The sequence below is a fragment of the Vombatus ursinus genome, unplaced genomic scaffold (assembly GCF_900497805.2).
Source record: "Vombatus ursinus unplaced genomic scaffold, bare-nosed wombat genome assembly UNPS02014941.1, whole genome shotgun sequence".
Taxonomy (NCBI): domain Eukaryota; kingdom Metazoa; phylum Chordata; class Mammalia; order Diprotodontia; family Vombatidae; genus Vombatus; species Vombatus ursinus.
In genome coordinates, this window is record NW_020954719.1 from 32,569 (window position 1) to 59,369 (window position 26,801).

General features: G+C 33.6%; 1 protein-coding gene across 2 annotated transcripts in view; it reads right to left on the reverse strand.

Moving 5' to 3' along the window:
* Positions 1 to 3,374: 3,374 nt before the first annotated feature.
* The window catches only part of CNTN1 (contactin 1), a 274,708-nt gene continuing 251,281 nt past the window's right edge, over positions 3,375 to 26,801 (reverse strand). For both annotated transcript variants that reach the window (XM_027844389.1, XM_027844390.1), the window contains 4 exons: positions 21,675 to 21,861; positions 14,995 to 15,107; positions 13,555 to 13,711; positions 3,375 to 4,108 (listed from right to left, as the gene is read on the reverse strand). In XM_027844389.1, coding sequence (XP_027700190.1) covers positions 4,032 to 4,108; positions 13,555 to 13,711; positions 14,995 to 15,107; positions 21,675 to 21,861 — 534 coding nt within the window. In that variant the 3' untranslated portion in view covers positions 3,375 to 4,031. The remainder of the gene's footprint in view (positions 4,109 to 13,554; positions 13,712 to 14,994; positions 15,108 to 21,674; positions 21,862 to 26,801) is intronic.

Sequence of the window (26,801 nt, forward strand, 5' to 3'; positions counted from 1 at the left end):
TCTAACTTTTTTTCTGCGACCCCAACTTGGCCAGAGCTGAGATCACAGAAGAAAAAAAAAGTCATACACTTTTCCTCTTTTAAAAAATAATCTAACCTCTCATGGAAAGCCTTCAGGAGAACAATTCCTATGAATTGTTCATAAGTCCAAGCTCCAGTGGCTGGTCTAAGTCACGGCACCATAACTGTCAACCTTACAGAGTTTGTTCTAAGAAAGACAAACAAAATTAGGATGTATGCACATATTTATTTCTCTTAAAGAGGGCGGATATGCATATTGAATGCATGGTAGTCATTTGGAAATAAACTCAAAGAAAGGCCAGTTGAAGGAGACTATATACCCATAGAGCAAGGAAGTGTGCCCCCCTTCCCTTCTTGAAGCAGGATGCTGGTGTCCTTTGTCAGCCACAAACATGGGAATGTCATAAAACATGAATGTCCTAACAGGATAGTGTTCATCAAATGAGAAGAGAAGTGCTACTAATCAAGATAATGTCTGCTTCAAAGTGCCTGGTCATATCATTATCAATCATAAGCAGAAGAATGCTCCCAATCAGCTTAATTTTGGGGTTCACTCAGAGAGCATGTGAACCATTATGGTATGTTAGCTCAGAATGGGCCAAAATATCTTTTTCCTAATTGGCTAATCCAGACTTTTGGCCTTTTTCAGATGAGGGATGTGGGGCTCAAGGTGATTCACATACCAGATAAATGAGATCACCAAGAAAAAGGTTTCAACTTCTTCTTGCTGAAGTCATTGTGGAGGGTTAAATGAAATTAGCAAAATTTTCATAGATAGGAAAGTGAAAATTTGTTTTTTTTTTAAGTTTAAAAAGACATCAAGAGCCAGTCATCTCAATCCCTTCATTTTAAACTTGAGGAAAATGGACCTTAGAAAAATGTCAAGTGACTTGTTTTAGGTCATATAGGTAGTAAGTAACAGATCTAAAATTTGAACCAGGTCCCATGACTTTACATTCAGTACACTTTCACTACACTCTACAGGATTAGATGTGAGAAATATGAAAATTCAGGGTAAAACAGAACCAACACACCAAAAAAAAAATGGAAAGGAGGTTGGAATACAGAATAATTTGCCAAACTGAAATCAGAGAGTGTCTGCATTGGCTTGCTAAGTCAACAGTTACCACAAAAAGCTAATATTTGTTTGGGTTTAAAAAAAAATTGACACCCATGCAACACAGGTTTCTAAGATTCCTAATCAGGGTAAAAGGATTCTAGAGAGACTTGAATAAGCTAGGAAATGGACATGGGTGTACATTTTCCAGAGTTCTTGGGTTTGTTTTTCCTTTGACCTTTGAGAGACTTTGGCCAAGAGTTTTCAAGTGTTAAGTCAGAGAAGTAGGAAGAATCAGAGCAGAACAAAGCAGAGCAGGATTGAAGATCACTTTTTGAAGCTATTAATAGATTTGAACAGATTGAAAGAAGCAGGTATAGATACATGGTGTGCATCATGGAAGTGGGTGATTCTGTTGTTGTTATGGTGGGACCAAATACTATCAGTTAATATTTATGCAAGACTCCAATGTTGAAGACACTGTGTTTGGTACTTTAGATAAATATATGAGGGAAATGCACACACATGTGCATGCACACGCGCACACATACATACATTCTCTCTTTGTAATGAGACAATTCTAAGCAATGAATTTTCAGCTTATCAAAACTAAATGAAAGGACAGCTGTTATATCTTGGGTAACAATGATACATTTATTTCATTATAATTTATTTTCCATTCATAGAAAGGACAAAGCACAGTCTTAGTCTACTCAATTGAAAAAATGATAAAAAATAACTAAAAAAAATATCCAAGCATCATCATTATCAAATAAAACTATGAATATCATCTTTCCTGAAATATAAAGAAACAACAAATATGTCTATATCTATATAAACTGCAATTAAGAACCTTGTGTCTTAAAACAGATAACTCATTAGTTGGGTTGGCAATGGTTTAAACGTAAGATCACAATTAATTAGTATAATTTTGTGGAACAATAACAAAGCAAAGTTACATGATCATTATGTGAGCTATTGTGAAGTAGTTAATCCTTACGATATTTTTTAAATCCCTAAACTCTTTGTTTTCTTTTACCTTTTATAATTACTCCATGCAAAAAAAAAAACTAAACATCATATATTAGGATAAGAAAAAGGCAAGCAAGCATGTATCAAACAAAAGAATGTACTGTTGATTATATAAAAATGTCCAAATGGGTCACATTAGAATAAGAAAACCCAGAGAGAAATAAAAAAATCAAACATGTGCAAAAAGCTTACAGAGTATTAATTTTTCTTAGATATGAAGATTTTTTTTCTCCCAACCAATTTTATGTTTTGTGCAACTTAATAATGATCTTAAAATTGCTGAGTCTCTCTCTGTGGGAAATTATCCATTTTACTTATTTTATTAAAAAGTCTCTAATAACAAATACTTAGAAGCAAATGAATGCAATATTACTATTTTTATAATGAAGACTTTAACATTTACATTAAATATACAGTACAAAAATTATACAATTTAAAGAAAGGGGTGTAAAGTAGTAATAGATCTAATCTCACTTCTTATAAATATTTTTAATGACTAATGTATCCTAAAAAGATAAACTCTATGTTTAATTAGCTAGCAAGGATATGCTAGTAAAATATGATTCAGAGCTTATTATTCTTGAAGCACGATTACTTGAGAAACTTGATTCATTATCAGTGAGTTTCTTCCACATTCACACTCAATATTTTGAACCTACCAAGGTAAATAAAAGAATGCTCTTTTTTTCTCACAATCTATAAAAACTCACTAACAAAAACTCTTAAGACACAGTCAGAATGTAAACATTATTGGCTACTGTTAGATATCCAAGTTCTTTTATTCTTAAGAAAAAAAACAAACAAAAATATTGGTATGCTGTTTTGGTGCCCCTTAGCCTTTTTTTTTTTCAGTATTCCATCAAAGTGGGAAATTTTCTCAGAAATCATTTTAGAGAATACTAAAAGCTTTTCATACCCAAAGCTAATTGCCTAATTTCATACCTTGACAAAAGGAAGTTAATACATGGGAATGAAGGATTGAAAAGAAGGAATAATGTTATTAAATCATTGTAATCTGACTCCTTTTTGTGCTTCTGATGAATAACAATTATTCATTTCCAATCTTCTCTCACATCTTAAAAAAGAATAAAAGTATTTAGTAATTCAGAATCAGAATTCCACATAAGAATGAAAAGGCTAACTAAAATTTTAGCTAAAAAACAAAACTGAGGTTTCATAAAATAAAATAACTTGAAAGTAGAATTTATCATCAGTATGACAAAAAATCTAAATTACCACTATTTAGAAAACTACTCTATTTTTAAAAATCCAGTGCTATTAGATAATTCAAATGTTTATACTTTCACTGAAAAACCTTCATAACTAGACTGCTTTCAAAATGCTTCAAATATTAAAATGTGCATTTCTAGGGTGGGGAAAGCTCTACAAGACGAATTCAATGTTTTGCTTTGACTGTGCCTCCAAAAACAAAGTATCGTGAATGATATGGCCGTTCTAAAATACATAGGACACAAAACATATAGAAGAATACAAACAGATCAAGTTATTCTTACATTTATCACATAAATTAATGTTTCAATCTCTAGTATACTTCACAACTTGTTATTAAAGCACCCTTGGATGGTGATTTTACTCTTACTATACAATCTATATTAGTGGATGTTAACAATTAATTTGCTCTATTGACCAAATCATGCAACTGTCACAAATCAGTTTGAGAGTTTTATAAGGCATATTGTAACAAGTTAAAATCATTTTGTATACATCCCAAAGAGTATTCATTAGATGAATGGGTTCCTGGATGCCTCAGTCCTTGAATTTACTGTAACCCAGCAGGGAAATTTTTTAAATATATAATTGATTTGGCTTAGGATAGTGCCACAGGAATCAGAAAGAATGGTAGTCCTTAAAGATTTGAAGAGCATTCACAACTGTACATTGATAGCAGATATCCACTACCATTAGAATTCCCAAAAAGCTAGGATGCCAAAGGTAGGCAGCAATAAGCCAAAGAGACTAGGCGAAACTTCAGATGCACCTAAAAAGTAAACATAGTTTGTTATTTGTGATTAATTAATAGGTATCATAATAATTCAATCAAAAATGAGGAAAATCCAGAATATCAAATGGCTCCTTTCAAGTCAGCTTTTTACCAGTCTGCACCACAACTAAATTTGGACTAATGAAATGATTTCTATGATGTCTGGTCTCTGTAGTTCAGTATCCCTTTCTTATATAAGCAGGATATGGTTTTGCTTAGAATTTTGTAGTTAACAAGTGCTACCTACTCTCTGAGGAACATAAATTGTTATTTTTTTCTGCTATAAGACTATATATATACATATATATATATCCATTAATATTTATAACATTCATAAATAGTTATATTAGTAAGTAAAGCCTTTATTCGATATTTGTGTATATGAAGGTTTTCCAGGCACTGAGTTAGCACTTCACAAGTATAAGTTGGGGTGGGGTAGTGATAGAGGTGGAGAAACATAAGCACCATTATGAAGCTTTGGATCCCTCCCTTGCCAAAATAATCCAAGACTACTTGGTGTTCATTTGTAGGTGTCAATTACTCCTTGCTTTTTTGTTTAAAACCTAAAATCTAACCTGTTTGCCCAGTGATTGGATGTGTTCATCTGAATTGAGTCAGCCCCACAGCCCTGAGCATTAAAGTTAGCTGATTGTTAGCTAATTTACATAAACTAGGGAACATTCTATTTTTGTGGAATAATCCACCAATAGTAGAGGCTACAAATAAGTGCTACCATGCCCAGATATCCCCAGAGACTCCTACAACCAATATGCAGTAAGCACAAAAATAAGTAGATGCACATACAAAGAACAGATAACTGAGTAATGTTTTACTGCACCAGTCACTTTAAATAGAGAAAACAAGTCAAGTAGAAAGTGGGTATTTTGCATCTGTGTAACACTTCAAAATGTACACATATCTTGACTTGACTGAAATACTGAATAAATACAGGCTTTAAAGTGATAGCACTGGTTCTGAAGTCAAAGGACCTGCGATAACATACTAACCCTATTACTATCTGTGTGACTTTGTACAAATCACTTCCCCTCTGTAGCCTCAATTTTCTCATCTGTAGAATGAGGAATAGACTAGCACCGATAAGGACCCAATAAGTTCTAGAGCTAAGATCCTATGAGCTATATATACTTTGATTTGATTACATTTATCACACAGAAAAGCAATTTAATTAAAATGGGACGTTTGCTGAAAAACTACACTATTTTATCCAGAGAGTACAGTCAATGGCTTAAAGTATGATTTGGTAAAACATTTGATATTCAATACAAAATTTTAGCCAAATAATTTGTTTAATCAAGTCAACAAGCACTTATTAACCATTTACTATATACCAGTCACTGTGTTAAGTGCTTGAGATAGAAAGGCAAAAAGTACCTTCCCTCAAAGTGGTGGAGACAACCTGAAAACAAGCATGTTTAAGATAAACTGGAGATAACCTCAGAGGGAAGGCACTAGCATTGTGAAGAATCAGAAAAGGTTTCTTGCAGAAAGTGGGATTTTATTTTTAGGCAGTTGGGGTTAAGTGACTTGCCCAGGGTCACACAGCTAGTGTCAAGTGTTTGATCTGAGGCTGGATTTGAACTCAGGTCCTGAATCCAAGGCCAGTGCTCTATCCACTGTGCCACCTAACTGCCCCAGAAAGTGGGATTTTAGCTGAGACTTAAAGGAATCCAGGGAAGCCAAGAGATGGAGATGAGGAGGGAGAGAATTCTAGACTTGGGGATAGCCAGTCAAAATGCACAGGATGGAGAAATGGAGTATCTTATTAGAGTATCTTGTTCAGTGTTGCTGAATCACACAATATTGAGTGGAATAATGTGTAAGATTAGAAAAGTAAGAAGGAGCCTTATATAGGGCCTTAAAAGTCAAAGAGAATATCCCAAAGAGATCATACAAATGGTTAAATGACCCACATGTACAAAAATATTCATAGCAGCTCTTTTTGTGGTGGCAAAGAATTGGAAATTGAGAAGATGTCCATCAATTGGGGAATGGCTGAGCAAGTTGTGGTATATGAATGTAATAGAATACTATTGTGCTATAATAAATGATGAACAGGCTGACTTCAGAAAAACCTGGAAAGACTTGTATGGTCTGATGCTGAGTGAAGTGAGCAGAACCAAGTGAACAATGTACACAATAACAGCCACATTGTGCGATGACTAATATTGATAAACTTAACCCTTCCCAGCAGTACAAGAATCTAAGACATCTCCAAAGACCTCGTGATGGAAAATGCTATCCACATCCAAAGAAAGAGCTATGGAAGTTGAATTGCTATTTTTTTTCTCTTCTGTTGAGTTTTGTTTCCTCTTTCTGGTGGTTCCTTCTATTGGTTCTAATTTTTACTTACAGCATCACTAATGTGAAAATATGTTTAATAGGAATGTATATGTATAGCCTATATCAGATTGTGTGCCGTCTTGGGGTGGTGAGGAGGAAGGGGGAGAAAAATTTTAAACTCAAAAGCATATGGAAGTGATTGTTGATAAATCAAAATAAATTAATAAAAAATTTTTAAAAAGTCAAAGAGAAGGTTTGGATGATTTTAGGGGACCACTGCTTATGGAATGAAAAGGTGGATCTGTGATTTAGGAAGATCACATTGATAGATGAATGGAGGAGGATGGACTGGAGTGGGGAGATACTTGAAACATGAACACCAACCAGAAGAATACTCCAAGTGTCCTGAAGTGAGGTGATGAAGGGCATGCACCAGGGCGGTGACAATGTCACAAGAGAGTAGGGGACATATGTGTGGGATACAAAATTACACATTCTCTTGGTTTTTAGTGAAAGTGTTCTAATCTTTAAAAATACTTCTTAATAAATGTTATGGTACCTTCATTTCTCCTGACATTTGACATATTTTATATAATGCTTTGGCACACATCTCCTTTGAGCCTCAAAATTACTCCTCAGGTGTAAGGTACATATGGCAAATATTATAGTCTTTACAGATTGTAAGACTAAAGTATAGAGAAACATTTTGATATTGACATTGACGTAAGTCATATTGTTGGTAAACTGAACAGAGGTTCCCAACTATAAGGTCAGTGCTCTTTATCCTGTACTATAGTGTACACTATATACTATAGTGTACACTATACACAAACATATTATGCACATTCCTATTTTACCAATGAAAGAATTGAAACACAGAGAAATTAAATATTGTATCCAAGCTCACACAGCTAACAAGCTAACAAGAGCAAAATTGGGAGAACCCAAGTCACTTGACTATGTCAATCTTCACTCCCTTTTAAAGACATTACAATGCGCTGATTTAAAATGTAGTTATCATTCTAGTACTCTTCATCATACACCTCATACATATTATGTTATGCCTATACAGAAAAAAACTTTCAAAATAAAACACAAATTAGCTCTGCCAACATTAATTATGTTCAGAAGGAATGAGATTAGGAAGAAAGGAAGGAATGAAGATATAAAGAATAAAGGAAGAAAGGAAAGGAAGAAAGGAAAGAGGAAGGGAGAGAGGGAAAGGAAATAAGCATTTATTAAGCATCTACTATGTAATGCCAGGCACTGTGCTAAATGATTCAGAAATATTATCTTAAACCTGACATTTGCTTAATTAATAGATATGAAGGGTTGTAATACTATAAAACATTTAATATTTATTTTAGAAGTTTATATATATTTGCATTAAAATACCTATAATTTACACTTTAATTTGTATGTGCAGCAAAGTCACAAAAGCATTCAATCACATATAAAAACTACTTTTGTAAGTATTACAGTAAAGTAGTTATATGGTCATTCATTAAAGTAGAATTTTGATACTTTTACATCTCAGGAAATCAAATTATTAAGTCAATACTGTCTGAAAGAGAGATATGGTAGATCTTTCTTCATCGGCTCAGTTCAGTTACAGAACATTTTATCTTTTCAGAAAGACTCATCTGTCAAATAATGACAGAAGAAAGGGAAAGTAATGAATACAGAGTACCAGCAAAAACAGAAGATATTTGCATCAAATCAAAAGCAATCCTGGAATATGCCAGTATTTACAGATTTCCTAACTTGTGCATTCATTGTGGAAACATTACTTTCTCTCTGTTCAATAATTAGGAATAGATATTTAGCTCACTGGTTATAGATATAAAAACTAGAACTTTCTATAGTTATATAATACCATTACTAAAAATGTTATTAACCTGCCAGGGTATACTTTTTATCTTATGTTTTGAATTTGTGATTTGTTACATGAATTTTGACATGTTAAAATTTCATCCCTGATCAAAATGCACATGTACATGTGCGATTGTGTGTAAGCACACACATGCTCACAAACACACACACACAGAGAAATAACCTAAAAAGTGATGACCTGAAGAGCTGGTTTCTTAGACACCTGTCTTATATTACGACAATGTAGACTTCCTTTTGTAATTTCTTCTTTACCTCTGACAAATAGAAACATGTTTAGATTCTCTTTAATATGATATGTACTTGTGCTTTGTGCACTTTCCTGTGTCTCACTAGTATCTTGTTAGTGGTTCATACAGAACATTAGAGAAGACACACAAAATTTTTGTCTAAAGTCACCTTACCAGGTCAGAGATATTGCTTATTTTTCTAGATTAACTTGGATTTGACTAAGTCCAACACAAGGGTCTATCCATTAGAGAAAATCATGTTGCAACAGGTTATTATTGCTGTCTATCAAAAAGCAAATGCTTGGGTTGGAAACATCTTTTTGTTTATAAAAACTTTATTAACTTGAAATGTCATCAGGATATCTAAGTTGATAATACAAGAAGCAGCTAGAAATAAAGGAGTAGAGCTTTGGGAATCGTTTGAGGCAGAAACAGAGAATTGGGATTCCTCTTCAGAGAGGATAAAGTCAAGAGAGTGAGAAAGAACCCCAAGAATGAGAGTGTAGAGGTACAGGGGAGGAGAACCAAGGGCAAGATCACTGAAATACTTGTTTTAAGAAAATAAAGAAATGAATGAATATGTACGTTCTGAGAACATTAATTTTGTCAATATACACATTATTTTATTTGTTTCATTAACGATTTCCAAATTATATTTTAATTTGGATTGGGTCACACTTGGGAGTGTTGCATGCTGCAAAGTGGCCAGTGGGCTGTGTGGTTGACACCTCTGATCTGTATCCTTGAAAAGGATAGATAGACATCTTTGCAAAGATAGAGTTGCACTTCATCTTTGAGGTCAATAGAATTGGGAAGAAAAAGCAACCCTGTTATCAGATCATGCAGTTTGCCTGAATTAACTCCTGCCCCCATTCTTCTACAGACTCACTATACACCTAATGTAACTACTTCCATCATGCTTAGGTTGAACACAAGAAACTACAAGACCCTCAAATGTTGCACCCAACATGCATCTAGGGATGTCCCAAACTAAATTCTTTATAAGATCAGACTGCATCATGTCAGTACACACAGAATGCTATTATTGATGGGCTATGTACTCTAGGCACGCCTGAAAAAGCTACACAAGCCCAATCTGTATCCTAGGAAATTGAAGCTGCTGCAAGACAGTAAGATTCCTTAGTGTATTAATAAATTTTATTTCTCTTCAACTTGGCTACTTCCTTCATTTGACCTCCAGTATCAGGGACCTCCCTCCTGGTTGAGAAATTCCTCAACAAGCTCATTCTTAATGTTTCTCTTCTGCCATATTTTCCTCCACCTTAACATTCTTGTATTCCAAGACTATTGTTTTCACATCCATTTCATTGAAGAAACTCTTCACCTTAGATTCAATTTTTTCTGGTATCTGGATTTAGTTTTTCTTTTCTTTTTGCTTTGATAACTTATAAATTCTAACATTTGTTGTAAATGCTAAAAGGTCTTGTTTAAAATTACCTTCAACCATTTGTTACTTCTTAATACTCTTATTACTCTAAGACTGATACAACTTGACTACACTTGACTTATTTAGTATGGAATAGAAAATTAGTAGACTTTCTAACCTTTACAACCATCCAACAGCAGTATGCACAAAATTTTGACCTGAGCATGTAGTATTTGATAAGATTTGTTGGACTGAATGAATAATACCAATTCTCCATATGAGAATGATAGCTATGTTGAAAGAATCAGTATATAGAGTCAGAATATCTATTCTGTCATAGCTATGAATAAAGCTGATCCAGCTGATCAGCTGAAGCAAGTTCTGATTACCTTAGGCTGCCTTGATCCTAAAGAGCTTTGCTCATAATATATAGAACTTTCTTGCTGCTCAAGAAATTGAAGAGCTGACTAGAAAAGTAAATATAACTGAACAGTGGGTTTTGTCTCTATCTATTGCACTGCTTTCTGCACTCAAGTTAATGCATCTACCTTATTATAATCCTTTGGATACTGTTAAACCATTAAGAATAGTACTTGTCATCTTACCATGCTGCTACGTTTTCTGCATTAAGGCAAGTCACAGAAAACTCCAACTAGAGAAATGTATTTTGCTACCAATTAGCAGGTATAAAGTTGAGATCTTAGAATTAAAAAAATATAAATTATCCTTTAAATGAATTGTGCAAATAGCTTAACAGGGGGAGTTTGGGAAGACTTTTTTTTTTTAAAAAAAAAACCTTCCTTTTGTTTTCTCTATAAATATTAAGAAATAATGTTTTTCCAACCTTCCTGACCTTTTCTTTAAGAAAGTGAGTAGAAACAAAGCTAATGGTTTTCTTAGGAAAGCAGATTAAGGGTAGCAACCAAATAAAACTCTTGTCTTGTTTACATTATTGCCTTCCCCACCCCTGAAATTTTGTCGCTGACCTGTCTAAGGGTAGTCCCTTTGGTAATAACTTTGATTTAACTGTCAATAGAATCTGTCCTTTTCATCAATTAAGAATTAAGATACTGATGGAAGAGAGGTCTGGTTATTCAACTATTCTTGAATATTAACCCAGACTATATTTTAAAATATCTTTTCTTTTTCAGAATTCTTATGTTACTTGAAATTATCTTGAAGCATAGTCATGTTGGAGGACATGGGGCCATGCAAACGTGGATCTCTCCTCCCTCCCCATTATAAATGGCTTAGATATTAAAGTAGTCTTAGATCAAATACAATTGTTTCTGGTGAGGTTGAGCCTAAATACAATATCAGTATTAATTTAATTTTTTTCTCTGGCAAGGGGGAAAATTGGCCTTTAATGAAATAGAGATATAAAATTTTCCCTAAGAACTGCTTTAGGTATAACACATATATTTTGTAATTTTGTTTCATCTTTGTCATTTTTTGTATGAAATTTTTTTATTTTCATTTTTTTTCTGATCCACCAGTTCTTTGGAATTTAGTCTCTAATTAATTTAAATTTTTTCTTCAAAGGTCCTTTATTGAATAGAATTTTAATTCATTGTGATTCATGAATAATGTGCTTTGTATTCTACTTTTCTGTATTTTTAATGAAGTGTTGATGCCCCAATACATAGTCAATTTTAGTCAAGCTAAAATGAAAGGTAAGCTTCTTTCTGTTCCCATTTATTAATTGTCAGAGATCTATTCTAATGTTTCCATTCAGGACTTTAAATTCTTTCTTGTTTATTTTTAGATTTATCTAGCTCTGAAAGGAATACACTGAGGTTCTCCACATTTATGGTTTTACTGTCTATATCTTTCTTCCTGAAATTCAATTATCTTTTCCTTTAATTATTTAGATGCTACATTCACCAAATGGTGAATATGTCATGTATTTACATGGATTCATTATGACACCTCTAATCATAAAATACTTTCCCTGTTTATCTCTTTTTTATTATTTGCTGTATATATTTGCTACCCTTGCTTTTTGAAGTTCAGCTGAAGCATGATTAATTCTGCTCTCATCTCTCATTTTTAACTCCATGTGAATCTTTATATCTTAAGTGTGTTTCTTGTAAATAATATATTGTTGGATTTTATTTTCTAATCCATTCTGCTAATTTATGGGTTAATTCGTCCCATTCACATTCATTATTATGATTATTATCTATATTTTTCCAACTGTCCTGTCCTCTTGTACCTTTTCTGCTCTTTGCACCCAAAACACTGTTTACAAATAAGAAGGTGGTAAAAGAGAGTTTCCCTAACACTTGTAATCTATAAATGAATTAATCTGTTTCTGCTCCTTTGCCTCTCATCTCTTCTCCTTGCCCAACCTCTGATATCAGGCTTTTATTCTTCCTTTCATTTCCCTCCTTCATATACTCTAACACTGGAATTTGTTAGGCTTATGATTATTCCTTTACCTATCCTGCCCTACCTCTTAACTTCTTCCCTGCATTCTCCCCTATCCTTTCTCCCTCCTAGTTCCTTTTTGAATTTAATGTATTTTTGCAGCTTTATCTATGTATTCTAATTTTGTTAATTATTATTTCATATGAAAGTAATGTCCACTTTCCCCACCTCCCCATGTTTTCTTTATCTAATGTATCTATTATGTGATAATAATTTCCCCTCTCTCCATCTTTTATCTCCACTATAGTTCCCTGTTTCTGACTTTGAAGACCATTAAAACAGCAAAACCATCATCTGTTTCTCTTATTTATATTTCTCTATGTTATTCTCTACAGTTATTAGAATTCTGAGAAAATGTTTGTTTCTTATTATAGCTAAAGAACAAATCATTTATTTGGATATACAACTAAAAAATTAGAAAAAAAATCAAGCACCACTTAGCAAAAAACAAACAAACAAACAAAACAAATAACAAAGTAGACATTCTGAAAATCAAAGGAAAAATTAATAAAGCTTAATTTAAAGAAAAAGAAACCCAGACAATTTCAGGATTGTTTAAAAGCTGTGTTGGTACTCTTTACATGACATTTAAGAGGCCATTAAGAATTGTGTCATGTGAACTTTAGAAGTGTTGAAGAAACTCTTTAATGCAAGGCATTGGGGAACACTCTTGAAAAGCCAAAGTTTGAATCTGAATCCCCAAAGAACCTTCCAAAATTGAGGGTGTGGATGAATGTGCCAAATGGATCTCAGTTGATTTGTTGAGGACAGCAAATATTTAACTAGGAGAAGAATATATCAGGAATCATCCTATGGCACATACTTGGAGATAAGCAATGCTCCCCTAGTCATTACTGGTGATTAATGTTGTTTAGGGATAAAGGACTTGTACTTTAACACGATGAAGCAATTCTTTTATTAATTTATTACTTGGTGAACCTTAGATGCCTTGGGTTGTGTATATGTTTGTGTTATTTTGGATACATCTTAGGATACTCTGCCAGAGTATTTACATAAAATCTAAAAAGGTAGATCCTAGATATCCCTCAGTAAGCCACAACATTTTAGGAATGTTCTAAGGGCTCTTGAACATTTTAGTCCACTTAGAGAATCCATTGCTATGCTGTCTCAGAAAGTAAGCATTATACTTTGGGAATAATGACATCAATATTTTGATCCTAATGTTAATAAAATGACTTGCATACCTGAAATTTTAATTTGTGATACCACTCCATCTCCTCCATCACTGTGTGCTCGAACCTCCACAATATACTCTCCATCTCTGGGGATTGGGACCTCTATTGAATGCTTATGAGTTGAATATAACTTGCCTTCATGTTCACCATCAGGTCTGTAGAGCACCTTGTAAAGTACCAACATATGAGAAGTTAATGAAATGACATTTACTGAGGTGTAGGGGTAGGGTTAGGAATAGGTACTGGACCTATTATTTCATTAGTATAGAGAACTACCAGATGAGCAAACTCTCTCTACCAATGAGGGTTGGCACCTTTCCTACCATGTATAGTTTTAGAGAGTTTCCTAGGGCATTGAGAGGTCAAGTGATTTGCCCAGAGTAACATATACAATATGTTTTTAAGGTGGATTTATTCCCAGGTCATTCTGGCAAGACCAGCTCTCTATACAGTTGAAAATGGGAAAAGATTTCTAACACAAATTATCTCTTCTTTAAACTGTTTAAATTTGTGGCTATATTTCATGAGGAAAAAAGGATATAGCATTTTATATAACTCCAAGAAAAGGTTTTTCCATTGGTTCTATATGGTCCAGTAATATCTATGACAACTGAATTTTACAATTTTCCCACATGAAACTAAAGATACAGGAGGACTTTATCCCAAAAAGTATAAAGCTAGGACTTTCACAAAGGATTAGAGATTATTTTTATACTTTTTATTATCACTCTGCCTATGGGTAAGAGGGTGTCCTAGGAGGAATATTAGTTTGAGACATATGGAAATAATCTTTTTATATTTTTATTGATTTAGAGGTAGTACCTCAATCCATTCAAGACATCCCTATGTATTACATAAATATTACTGATGCTTACTCTATCACTGCTAAGTTCAAAACAGCTAAACTACAAAATTCTGTCATAAGATTCCAACACACTAACGACTAAGAATCATTCTATTCTTTGCAGCTTTTATTCCATCCATCTTGCATATGTCTGTATGCTAAAGAATTGCCCAATAATTTTTTCAAAATTCTTTTTAACTTCAATGCATGTTGTAGTACTAATTTCTTTTCTTTTTTTTCTTTTTGGCTAGGCAATGGGGTTAAGTGACTTGTCCAGGGTCACACAGCTAGTAAGTGTCAAGTGTCTGAGGCTAGATTTGAACTCAGATCCTCCTGACCCCAGGGTCAATGCTCTATCCACTGCATCATCAAGCTGCCCCTGTAGTACTAATCTCGATTGAAGTTCTACTCTGTAACTAGAATTAGCAAGTTCTCTGGGTTTTTTCTGAAGCAAGAAAAGTATCAATTACAAGTTTCTCCATGCAAGATAAAAATATGCATGAGAAAGAGACTAGAATTATTTGACTTGAGTCATCCTTTTCTTTTATGTACCTATCTCCAACTGAGCCAAAAGTAAATTAATTATTTGTCCCTCTTTTACTTACTTTATATCCTGTCACTGTAGATTCATTTGACATTGCTCTGACATGATCCCAGGTGATAATGTACCTTGAACCAGATCTTACTGAACTAATAATCCTTGGAGGCTGACTTGGGGCTAGGGGGAAAAAATAGCGACATGAAATTAGTAGTTATCTCAGCCAAGATCATTGTATTGTACTATCCAATCTTCACTGTATAATTCCAAGCATGAACATTCAGTAGAGAAGATGGTTTTGACAGAAAGATAAAATGGTGATGAAAGGTACTCCAAATAGCCCTAGAGGCTAGGTTAAAGAGATAAATTAATCTTTTTCTCATTCATCTTACTAAGAAGCTCCCTGCTTCTCTGAAACAATCTGTTTCATCACTTATTACCTTACTATATGCTTATAGCCTTCTTTATCTGGGTCATCTTACCTTGTCAAGCAGCACTGATTATTAAAAACAGCATTTTTAGATGAGGAGATTGAGGCTGAAACAGTATATGTGCTTGCTTTAGAGTCACACAGCTAGTATATGTCTGAGGTAGGATTCAAACTCCTGACATTATTCTAATATGAAAATCTTAGACCTTACTAACAATTCAAAAGGTGGTCAAGAGAATATAAGTAAACCCTGTGTTTACTCTCTCATCTATACAAAATCTTCATATCTATCTAAATTAAAAGCATCCTGAATGAGGGAATTAATAGGGAAGAAGTAGTCTTTCTTAAATGATATATTCAAGAATGAACCACTTGTTTACTACAACCCAAGTAACTGAAAGATGCCAACACTGTAAGATTCTATTGTGCCAAAATGGGTGTGCACATAACCAATAGGTGTAAAGGATGTCATCAAATGTGTGACAGGCATAGATGATAGGCTGGTCACATAGGAAGAGCAAGGTATAACTACAGACCTTGGACTCTTTATAGGCCTCAGTTTCCTCATCTGCAAAATGAGGGGGTAGACAAGATGGCCATTAAAGTCTCTTTTGGCTCTAAATCACCTAGGCTCATATAATAATTTTCTTTTTTTATTATTAATTTGACAAATGCCTATTAAAATGAGCATTTTTATAATACATGGATGAAAAGAAGGATATGAAAGTGTGAATTTTGTAAAAATTGCTTTTCAAGTACATAACAAATTCAACATGTGATTTTCAAAGCTTGTATGGCCTTCCTTTTCTTCTCTTTTTCCTCAAACACTGAATGATCATTGCCTCAGTCAAATTGAGACCTGTTAAAGACCTTAGCTTGAAAAGGCCAAGGTCCCCCACTACAACTTGGGCCATTTCCAGTTGAACTGATCTACATCTGGCCACTGAACCCAAATGGCTCTGGAGGAGAAAGTAAGGCTGGTGACTTTGCACAGCCCTCTCTCATTTAAATCCAGTTCACTTGCATGTCATGGCATCACTTCCCTGATGTCATGGTTCTCTTTGAGGACAAAGGACAAACATCTTTGTTTGAACCCTACCTCTAATTCCCCTTTTTACCTTCCCCCATCCTAACTGAAAAAAAAAAAAACACACATATCAAAACACTTTTTAAAAACAAATCTAGTCAAGTAAAACAAATTCCCACATTGGCCATATCCAAAAATGAATATTTGATTATACGTCCTGAGAATATCACCTTTCTGTGAGGTGAGTAGCACTCTTTATTAGTATTATGAAATTATGGTTGGCCATTGCATTGATCAGAGTTCTTTAGTTTTTTTAAGTTGTTTTTCTTTACATTATTATTATTATATCAATTATTTTCTTGTTCCTATTCATTTGACTTTTCATTAGTTCATATAAGACTTCAGAGGTTTGTCCGAATCTGTCTCATAATTTCTTATAGTAAAATAATATTCAGTTATATTCATATACCATAAATTTGTCAAGCTATTACTCAATTAAATGGCACCCTCTTAGCTTCTAGAGCTTTGCCATTAAAACTACAAGAGAGGCAGAGACAGAGAGGTATAGCACAAGTGGTTAGATTTACTGTCTCTGAGACTGTAGTTTCAAGTTGCTTTCCAGAATGGCTGTAACAATTCACAGCTCCATCAACAGCGTCTTAATATGCCTGTTTTCCCCTAGTCCCTACATTTGTCCCTTTCTTTTTTTGTCGGATTTGTTAATCTGATGGATAGAACTCCAGAGTTGCTTTAATTTGCATCTCTCTATTAATGATCTTGAACATTTTTTCATATGGCTATTGATATTTTGTATTTCTGTCAATTCATTTTATAATGTACAACTCTACTGAAGTTATGAATTGTTTCTGTTAATTTTTTATGTGACTCTCAAAGATTTTCTAAGAATATCATCATATAATCTGCAAAAGCAATAATTTTGTTTCTTCTTTGCCTACACTTATCACTTCAGTTCATTTTTCTTGCATTTTTAAAAGTTATACCAAATATTAATGGTAACAATGGACATTCTTGCTTTATTCTTAGTCTTATTGTAAAGGGCTCTAGTTTATATCCATAACATATAACACTGGTTCTTGGCTTTACATAGAAACTATTTAACACTGTCACTTATTCCTATGACTTCTAGTGTTTTTGTAGGGCTTTTTGTTTTTTGTTTTCCTAAAGATTTATTTTTTTTGCATTTTTGATATAGTCATGATTTTTCCTATTCTTGTTATTAATGTGATCATAAATACATTTATGTTTTTTCCTATTATTTAACCAACCCTGAAATTCTGATATAAATCCCACCTAATCTTTTAGATGAGTTGCTGTGGCCTCTTTGCTAGTACTTTGTTTAAAATTTTTGTATCATTATTCATTCAGGATATTAGTCTATAGTTCACTTTCTATTTTTTCTGTGCCTAGACAATATTTGTGTCAAAGTATGACTATAATCCATTCTGTTCCTATTTCTAAAAAAAAGTTTGTGTAATATTACAAATAATTTTCCTTTAAATAGTTAATGCAATTCACTTCTAAATTCATTTAGTCCTTTTTTTCCCCTTTATAGTTCATTTTCTTCTGAGATTGGGTTATTTGAATTTTCTCTTTTATTGTTAATTTAGGCAGTTTATATTTTTATAAGTATTCATCCATTACATTTAAGTTGTCATTTTTGGGTACATACTTTAAAAATAATGGTTTCTAATAATTGCCTTTATTTCTTTTTTGTTTATATGATTCTCCTTTTTTCATTTTTTATGATGGCAGTTTGGTTTTCTTCTTTCTTTTAAAAGTCAAATTAGTTGAATGTTTATTTTTAAAAGGTTTGTGGTTCTATTACTTCAATTTTTTACTACTGATTTTCTCAAACTTTCCTTTGATTTTTAAAATTTCTATGTTGATATGTCTTTCAATTTTTTTGTTTTTTGTTTTTCTTTTTTTAGTTGTCTGCCCAATTAATTGATCTTGTTGATGTGAATCCCCTAAAGATTGCTTTGGTTGGTATTCTGCAAATGTCATATTGTCTCACTGCTATAATTATCTATAATGAAATTATCTATTATTTCTATGATTTCTCATTTGATCCTTCAGCTCCTTAGGATTAAGTCAAGTCAGGTCAATAAGTACTTATTAAGTGCCTATTATGTGGTGGACACTTTAGTCTCCAACTCATTTTAATCCTTTCTTCAATAGCCTTTTATTCAGATTATTTCATCACATTTTGCTCAGTAATGGATGAGTTTAATATTTCTGCTTTTATCCATTTATTGAAGAGGTTTTATCCCCTAATAGGAACTACTGGGGACCTTCTCACCCTGGAACATCCTTCAGTAAGGACTGTCTCTTTCTTCCATTGGTTCTCCTGGAAGCTCCATTTTGGAGAGGGGCCCAGGCTGTTCTTCATTTCTCCTCTCAGTTCTATTCCTGGGCTCCTGGACTTTTCTGTTGGATACTTTCTTTGTCTATGGTGCTCTTTAGCATAATGTAGTTTCCCTGTCTATCTCTTTTAAGTAATTTGCCTTTGATATTGCTTTGTCTGACATCATGAAATACAATTTTCCTTCAGCCCCTTATTTTAACTATCTGAGTCTTTATGTTGCAAGGATGTTTCTTGAAGACAGTATAGTATTGGATTCTACATTCTAGTCCATTCTGCCATCCTCTGCTGTTTCATGGGCAAGTTCATCCCACTCATTATGATAATTATTTACTTCCCTCCATTCTATTCTCTAATATATTTTCCTCACTTTGCCCTTTCTTTATAAAAGAGGTGATAATGAGAAGGGAATATACTCAGCATTAGTGATCTATGTTTAAGTCAATATGTTTCAGCTTCCCTACCCCTATTCTCTTCCTCTCATCCAGACACCAATAATGAGTATTTATTCTTTCATTCTTTCCCTTTAAATATCCCTTCACAAGTCATTTTCTAAGGATGGATTTTATTTTGTTGATGACTAATCCCTCCCAGAACCTATTGACAATCTATAAGAGGGAACTCTTTTTCTCCCTTCTCCTCTCACAGAGATCCCTGCTGTTTCTTTGTTGAGTTGAAGGTATTTCTATGTCAACTCTGTGTTACTGTTGTCTATATTTTACCTTTCTTTGACTAATTTAGATAAAAGCGAAGATCAAGTGACACCCATTCCCTTAACCAATTCTGCCTTGATTTTATACTTCTTCTACTTTACCACCCAGATTTATGAAATAGAAGTTCAACTTCCTTCCTTTCCTTTTATTTTCTAAGTGTATTCCTTTTGCTCTCTCTTTCTTGTCTTTTAAGATCATCAAAACCACTTCCAGGCCCTTTGTCTCCCTCTATGACCATGGATGAAATTCTGATTTTAAAATGAATTGAACATTAGAGTTCTAAGTTGACACCTATATCATCTCTATTATTAGAGAGACACAAATACTTTATTCTTATGTAGTCTCTTCTGATTGATCACTTGTATTTAACTATTTTGTGTTTCTCTTATCACCTGTAATTGCATTTCAACATTTTTACTCAGTCTTTATCACAAATGCTTTAAAGTGTTTCATTTCATTAAAGGTCCATTTCCACCTATCAGATTATAATTAGTTTTACTGAAAATGCTATTATATATAATATATATATATATAAAACTAAGTTATAAGTTATTATAAGTTGTTATAAGTTATTCTTTTACCTTTTTGGATGTCAAATTCCAAGATCTCTTCTCCTTTATAGCGGTAGCTGTACATTTTGTGTGTGATCCTCACTGTGACTCCTTGATACCTGAACTCTTTCTTGCTGTCCATTTTTTCTCCTTTTTTCTCAGTTCAGTTGTTCTTTTTAAATTTGAGATAATATTTTCTATTTTTTCAGTCTTTTGAGTTCATTTTAATATTTAATATTATCTCATGGATTTATTAACTTCTACTTAGTTTTTTGAATATTCATGGATAGTGTTTTGTTACTCTTATACTAACTTCTATTTGGACTTGTAAATCCTTCCAAGTCTCTTCTAGAACTCTTATTTCCTTCCCAGTAGAAATCTCATTTCATTTATAATATGATTTTTAACTAATTTTATTTCTTTCAAGAATTCTACTTGACCTTCTGACCAACCTGTCTTTTTATTTAAGTCTTTGCTTATAGATATTGTGCAATTAGTCTCTTCTGACTTTGTTTCTTGAGAATCCCTTTTTTCCTGATAGTTCATATTCCTCATTCATTCTTTCAGCTTTACTTCCTGAAATTTGTGTGCTTGGGCTAGGATCTGCACACTTATGGAAGGAATATTAGGGTCTTACTTGTGTGAGTCTATATTCTCTGGGGTCCTGCCACTGCTTTCTCTTATTATTGAATACTGTGTTCTTCCAGGATTTCAGGTGTCCCAGAAAATGGTAACTCTCTGCATATAGGGTAAAATCTGATCACTGTCCTCCTGGTCTGAACTTTGCAAATCCTGGACCCCAATTTGGGTCTGGTTGACACAACAATAGGCTTGCCCATGATTGGGGCTCCAGGAGACTGCTGCTGGCCCCAGCTTTTGGAAGGTTCTCCACTTCAGAGACACAGGGTAATGTTGTATCTGGCATCCAGTTAGAGGATAGAAGCAACACAACTATTGAATGGCTCTCTTCTTGTTCCCTGCAAGGTTCATAGCATCAGACACTTACTGCACTACAAGTTGCTCATTGCTACAGGCTCTAGCCTCAGTCTTGTTCCAGGGCAGAGCAACATGACTGCTCCCTCCTGTTCTGGCTCTTTGTTTGGTATGCAACATCAGATGAATCTCTGCATTGGTTTTCCTGGCTAGACTGGCTGTTTCTCTGTGTTGACCTGCGTTGAACAAATAACTCACGGTGGTCTATCCTCAGATTTCCCAATCACTACTCAGTTTGGTGCTCTCATTCGATCATTGTTTAAGTAATTGTCGGGAAGAGTTGGGTTGTATTGTTTCCTCCTGTTTTACCATATGTGCTTGCCTCCATGTATGCAAGCCTCCATTTCTATGAAAATATTGTTTCCAAACACGCAATAAATATAGTTGCTTAAACCTTGTGAAAGTTTTTCAAAGACAAATTTTTATGAAGTTGGTTTATTGCTCATGTTATTTCTATAATGGAACATAAGAATTGATAAAAGAGGTTTTTTTCTTTTTTATCTTTCTTAGTTAAATAAAATATGCCAGGCAATTGAAAGGCAATGCTGTGGGGAAACAGCCAGATGAATTTCTTCCCAAGATGCATTCTAGATTGTGATGAAATGAACTTTTGTATTCAGGTATTCTAAAATTACAACACCTCTACTTACGTGCTTTCCTTGTATAGACATCAACCACTTCGCTGGGAGGTCCGTATCCTGCGCTGTTATAGGCCCTAACCTCCACAGAATACTGCATATCAGGTAGCAAGTTTTCCAGTTTGGCAGAATAATCTTGACTGCTGACTTGAACTCTCTGTGCAGCTGCTTCCTTATCCTGTGCAGCCCAGTAACGAATCTGTAAGAGTTCATTTTAGAGTTCAATTAGCATTTTGTTAAAATTCATATTTTAAATGTTTAAAACAATTTGAAACATCTTTTTTATATTTTATAAAGCATTGTAACCCCTAGAGTTGGTTGAAAAAGTTGGCTTTAAATGTTATTAGGTCTGTTAGCAATAATCTGTTTTTAACATATAATGTGAACACTACCTTACATTCACATAAATGTCGGGAGACATTTATTAATCCTTTGTATGTAAACAAGCATCATATCCTGCAAAATACAAAGAAAGATACAAAGCAATCCATGCTCTTGATGAGGTTATAGTATGATGGGGGTAAAGATATGTATACAGATTACTGTACTCCCTACCCAGCTACCATGTGAACATGCATCTCTGTTTCCATCTTTGTTGTTAAATTACTGTACAAATTATTTGCAATCTCTCTCTATTTACAGTCTTGTTCTTCTCCCATCCATTCACCTCACATTTACTGAGTTCCTAAAACCTAAATGTGACCATGCCATCCCCTTACTCAGAAACCTTTAATGGTTCTATTTTGCCTCTAAGGTGATCTTTAAAAAAATTGTCTATCTGACATTTAAAATCTTCCAAAATATGGCTCCCGCCTACCTTTGCAGTCTTATTTCATATTATTATCCATCAAGCACTCTCTATTCCGGTCAGACAGGTCTCCTACCTCTGTAAAATATTCACGGGACCCTGCACAAAATATTACATCTCCCAGATACTACCTTTCCCCAGATAGTCCTTCGTATCTAGAGTGCAGTATCTAGTGGAATTTCAAACTTTCTTGAAAAGCACAAAAGTTAGGTGACAGCTTCTACGTGAAGTATCTTCAGTTTTTAATGCTCTCTGGCTCTGGAAATTACTTTGTACTGATTTCTTTGTACTTTGTATTGGGGAAACTGGACAATGAGAACCTTAGAGGATGTGCTGTGTGTTCTGCATGGTATCAAACCATGTAGAAACTGAGTAAGTTTCCTTCCAGACATGAATATGAAGAGGCCTTTTCCCCTATTCAGAAATGGATTACTATGAAGTGATAAAAAAAAAATCTCTTAACTGGCTTCTGAGCAAAAACAGATTGTTAATGGAAAAGTCTGAAAAAAAAAACATTCTTTTTTCCATCATGGCTTTTGAATAAGGAGAAAAAATTCTGTGGGATCCTAGATATGAGAGGGACTTCAGGTTCTCTTTCTTACACAGTTGCTATGTGGCTATGAATGCATGCTGCAGTTGGGTTTTTTGCCTCTGCTGTGTTTATGTTTTTCTAATCTTTGGTGAATGATTATCAAAGACAGAATGGATCAAGTGAACTTAAAAGAATCTTGTGAACTTAGAAGGTCAGAAGAGCTACCAAAGGTCTGTTCCGTGTGCAGTGTTTATTCATTTCAGATTAGGAAAGAATTTCTCTTCTCTAGTAATAAATGAATGAGGAACTTCTATAAGCCTCCAGGTGAGGGGAAAGGCACCAATGGCAGAAACATCAATAGCCTACCACCAATTGTCTATTTTCCTTACCCGGCTGCCATGTGAGCATGTATTTCTGTTTCTGTCTTTGTGGTCAATATTATTTCCTGGTCCTGGGTGAATGAATATTAGAGACAGAACAGACCAGGTTATGACCTTGTGAGCTTCAAAAAGTTGGACAAATCAATAGAAGTCCAGCAACTATAATTTATAGTAGAACTTGCCTTTAGTTTAGCATCTAAATTCAGTAAGGATCTAGTGCTAACAAGTGACCTGCTTGGCCCAGTCCAACAAGAACTGATTAGTGAGACACCATATCCTACAAATAAGAAAGGGTCATTGACTATGACCTCTTATAAGTGAACTTTAACTTAGAAACCGCTGTTACCAGGAACCAAGTGGCTGGGTATAGGGGAGAGTGTGCTCCAGTTTGGAGAAGGATGTTCTTCTGCTTCAATCCTTGCTGTCCCTTCTCTGTAAATAAGCCTTCATAAATAAATAAGCTAATTAATTAGTTATTTGATACTGATGAGATATCAACTGGTTAGATGATATTAAGTAAAGAGAAAAAACACTGGATGGGGGGTTGTGAGTCACAGTATTAGAAAGATGCTCCCAACATACCAAGATTATCCTTGGAGACCTAATGGAGCACCTCATTCTGTAGTCTGATGGAGAAGTAACAAGGCTTGAAAATCAAAAGTGATTTATTACTTCATCCTCTCATTTTGTTTCTTCTTAATATGTCTTAAATAATATACTTAATGACATATCCTCTGAAACTGCATTGAAGCTAGAAATCAAATGATTGTCACACATGGGACAGTTAGGTTGATAATTGATAGAATATTGGTCTTAGAGTCAGCCAAGGAATTTGAATCCTGTTTTACACTTATTCTATGTGACTTTGGAGAAGTCACTTAGTTACCTTCAGCATCAGTTTGCTCATCCATAAAATGGGCAAAGTAACAGCAACTATCTTTTATGATTGCTGTAAGAAATCAACCGAAATAAAATATGTAAAGTGCCTTGCGAGCCTAAAAGCAGAAAAAGAAAACCTAACTATTGCTGTGATTATGTTAGTAATAAAAATAATAATAAATAATTAATTATTTGTCTAAATGGGAAGGATATTTAAAACTATGTTGTGGTCTATTAAGAACTAAAGTCCCTTGAATTTTAAAATAGAGATTAAAATAGTATGTTGTATAGAATATTTAATAATATTCTTTTAAATATTTATATCATTATTATTACTTTAATTAATTTTAACTAGTTAATTTATTTTAATATTTAATAATATTCTTTTTGTTCCATTTTTCCTAAAATATTTTCAAATTAATATGAAGGCTATGAGCTACATTTTTTACTCTTCTTTGAAAAAGTAAGCCCATAATTTGCAAGTGAAGTGTGAATGAAATAGGAAGTAATTATTATTTAAAGTAAATAATATTCACTATAAACATACAGGTACTTTTACACTTTTGAAGATGCCAGATGAAGCAGAGACAGTGTAACATGACTTCATCAAAAAGCTAAAATGTTCATGTGTTTTAAAATTTCTTCTCTTTTGGAAGGTGTTTGGTGTAAGAAGAGGAATTCTCTATAGATAGTCCAGCTATTCCTTTTTTTTTATTTAACATTATATTGATTGCATCAACCCCCAGGATATTTACAAATAAGACCCATAATCAAAAGATTTCTATTTAATTATCCACCCAGGAGGAAAAAAATAAGGTAATGAAATATGCCTGTTGTTCAGAGTGTGTCATACAATTTTATAGACATTCTATACATATCCATCAAATAATAACTCTTGGACAAACATTGAATGTGAACAATTATCTTTGTTACAATTGTTTGGGAAACAGAGAATAATGTGGTTTGACTTGGGAGAATTGTGTAGTTCTCTAAGTGTCTCTCTTCTCCTTTTAAAAAAAATGGTCCCTCTTTTAACAGCAATCCTCTTCTGGCAACGTTACATGGCTATGAATTATGGAACACCATAGTGTTCTAGTGTTAGAGAAGTTAAAGCTGAATTTCATCAAAAGGAACATGGAGGGCAAATGATCAGTATAAAGAGGCTACAACACGTAATAAGTAAAGAATTATGCAGGAGAAATAGCATAAAGGATTTCATCAGAAAAACAAATGACAGAAAAAAAGTGGACTGGTCATATAGTGACAGCAAGGGACATTATATATGTTGGAGGGACTAAAAGGACCTCCTTTCTCCCATGAAAAATTTATAGGAGGCAAGGACACACATGATGAAAATGTGTGGCTTGATCATGAGCTGTACCACTGGAGAGTATCTACATTAATGCAATCATAATATCATTGACATATTGAAGTCAGAAACAAACATGTTAGGAAGATTTGATGGAAAGATTTTTTTCTTTGGTGGAAAGGTTTTCTTTTGCCATGGTAAGTCTGAAATACCAATGAAAGATGCAGGTAGAAATGTTCAATAGGTGATTGATGAAATGAAACTGGAACTCAGTAGAGAAATTAAGGCTGTGTGTATAGTTCTGGGAATCATCAAAATAAAGGATAAATGAACATACGAGAGTGGATGGGACCACAGAGAAGGTATAAGAGAAAAGAAAAGAAGACAGATAGGAACAGAACCCTGGGACATGCTAACAGTTAGGTGTTGGGAAAAGATTCTCGAGAAGTAATGGCAGGCAAATAGGAGAACAAAGAACAGTGCCAAGAAAAAGCAGAAATGAGAGTGTGTATGTGTTCAACAGTGTTAAAATACTTCTGAGAGGTCAAAAAGGATGAAGAGTGAGAAAGTGTCATTGGATTTCATGGTTAATCAATGTCTGTTTCAGTTTGTGTTGAAATTAGAAGCCAGAGTACAAGGACTGAAAAGTGAGTGAAGTAGTGTCTATAAGCAAAAATAACTTTTTCTAGGAGTCTGGCTATGAAAGGGAGGAGGGATAATGTTGTAGGCATACTTTTTAGATGGACATATGTGTGTATGAACATGAATATATATGTATACATATACATATATACATATATAGTATGCCAGTAACATATATTTACCCACATTATATATCTACTTATTTTAATATTATTATAAACATACATACATGTTTGTTTCTGTGTATGTATATTTTATCTTCTAATTGATTGAAATTAATTGAAATTATATTCTGCCCTAGTTTTAGAATCCTGGGGCATGAAAGCTGGAAGTTGATCTAAGAGATCAATTCTATCTTTTTATAGATAATCACTTTTAGTGAATACATGTAACATTTATGGAATAGGAAGCATTTTCAAAACTTTGGCCATTTTAGAGAAGAAGAAATTGACCTCTAGAGAGATTAAATATTATCTTACCTTGTTCCTTGGAAAGAGACAAAAAAAAAGAGGAAAACAATCTAGGGGTTAAAATTTTGAAAATACTTCGTATCCCACAAATGCTAGACATATTCACCAAAAGTTTTTAA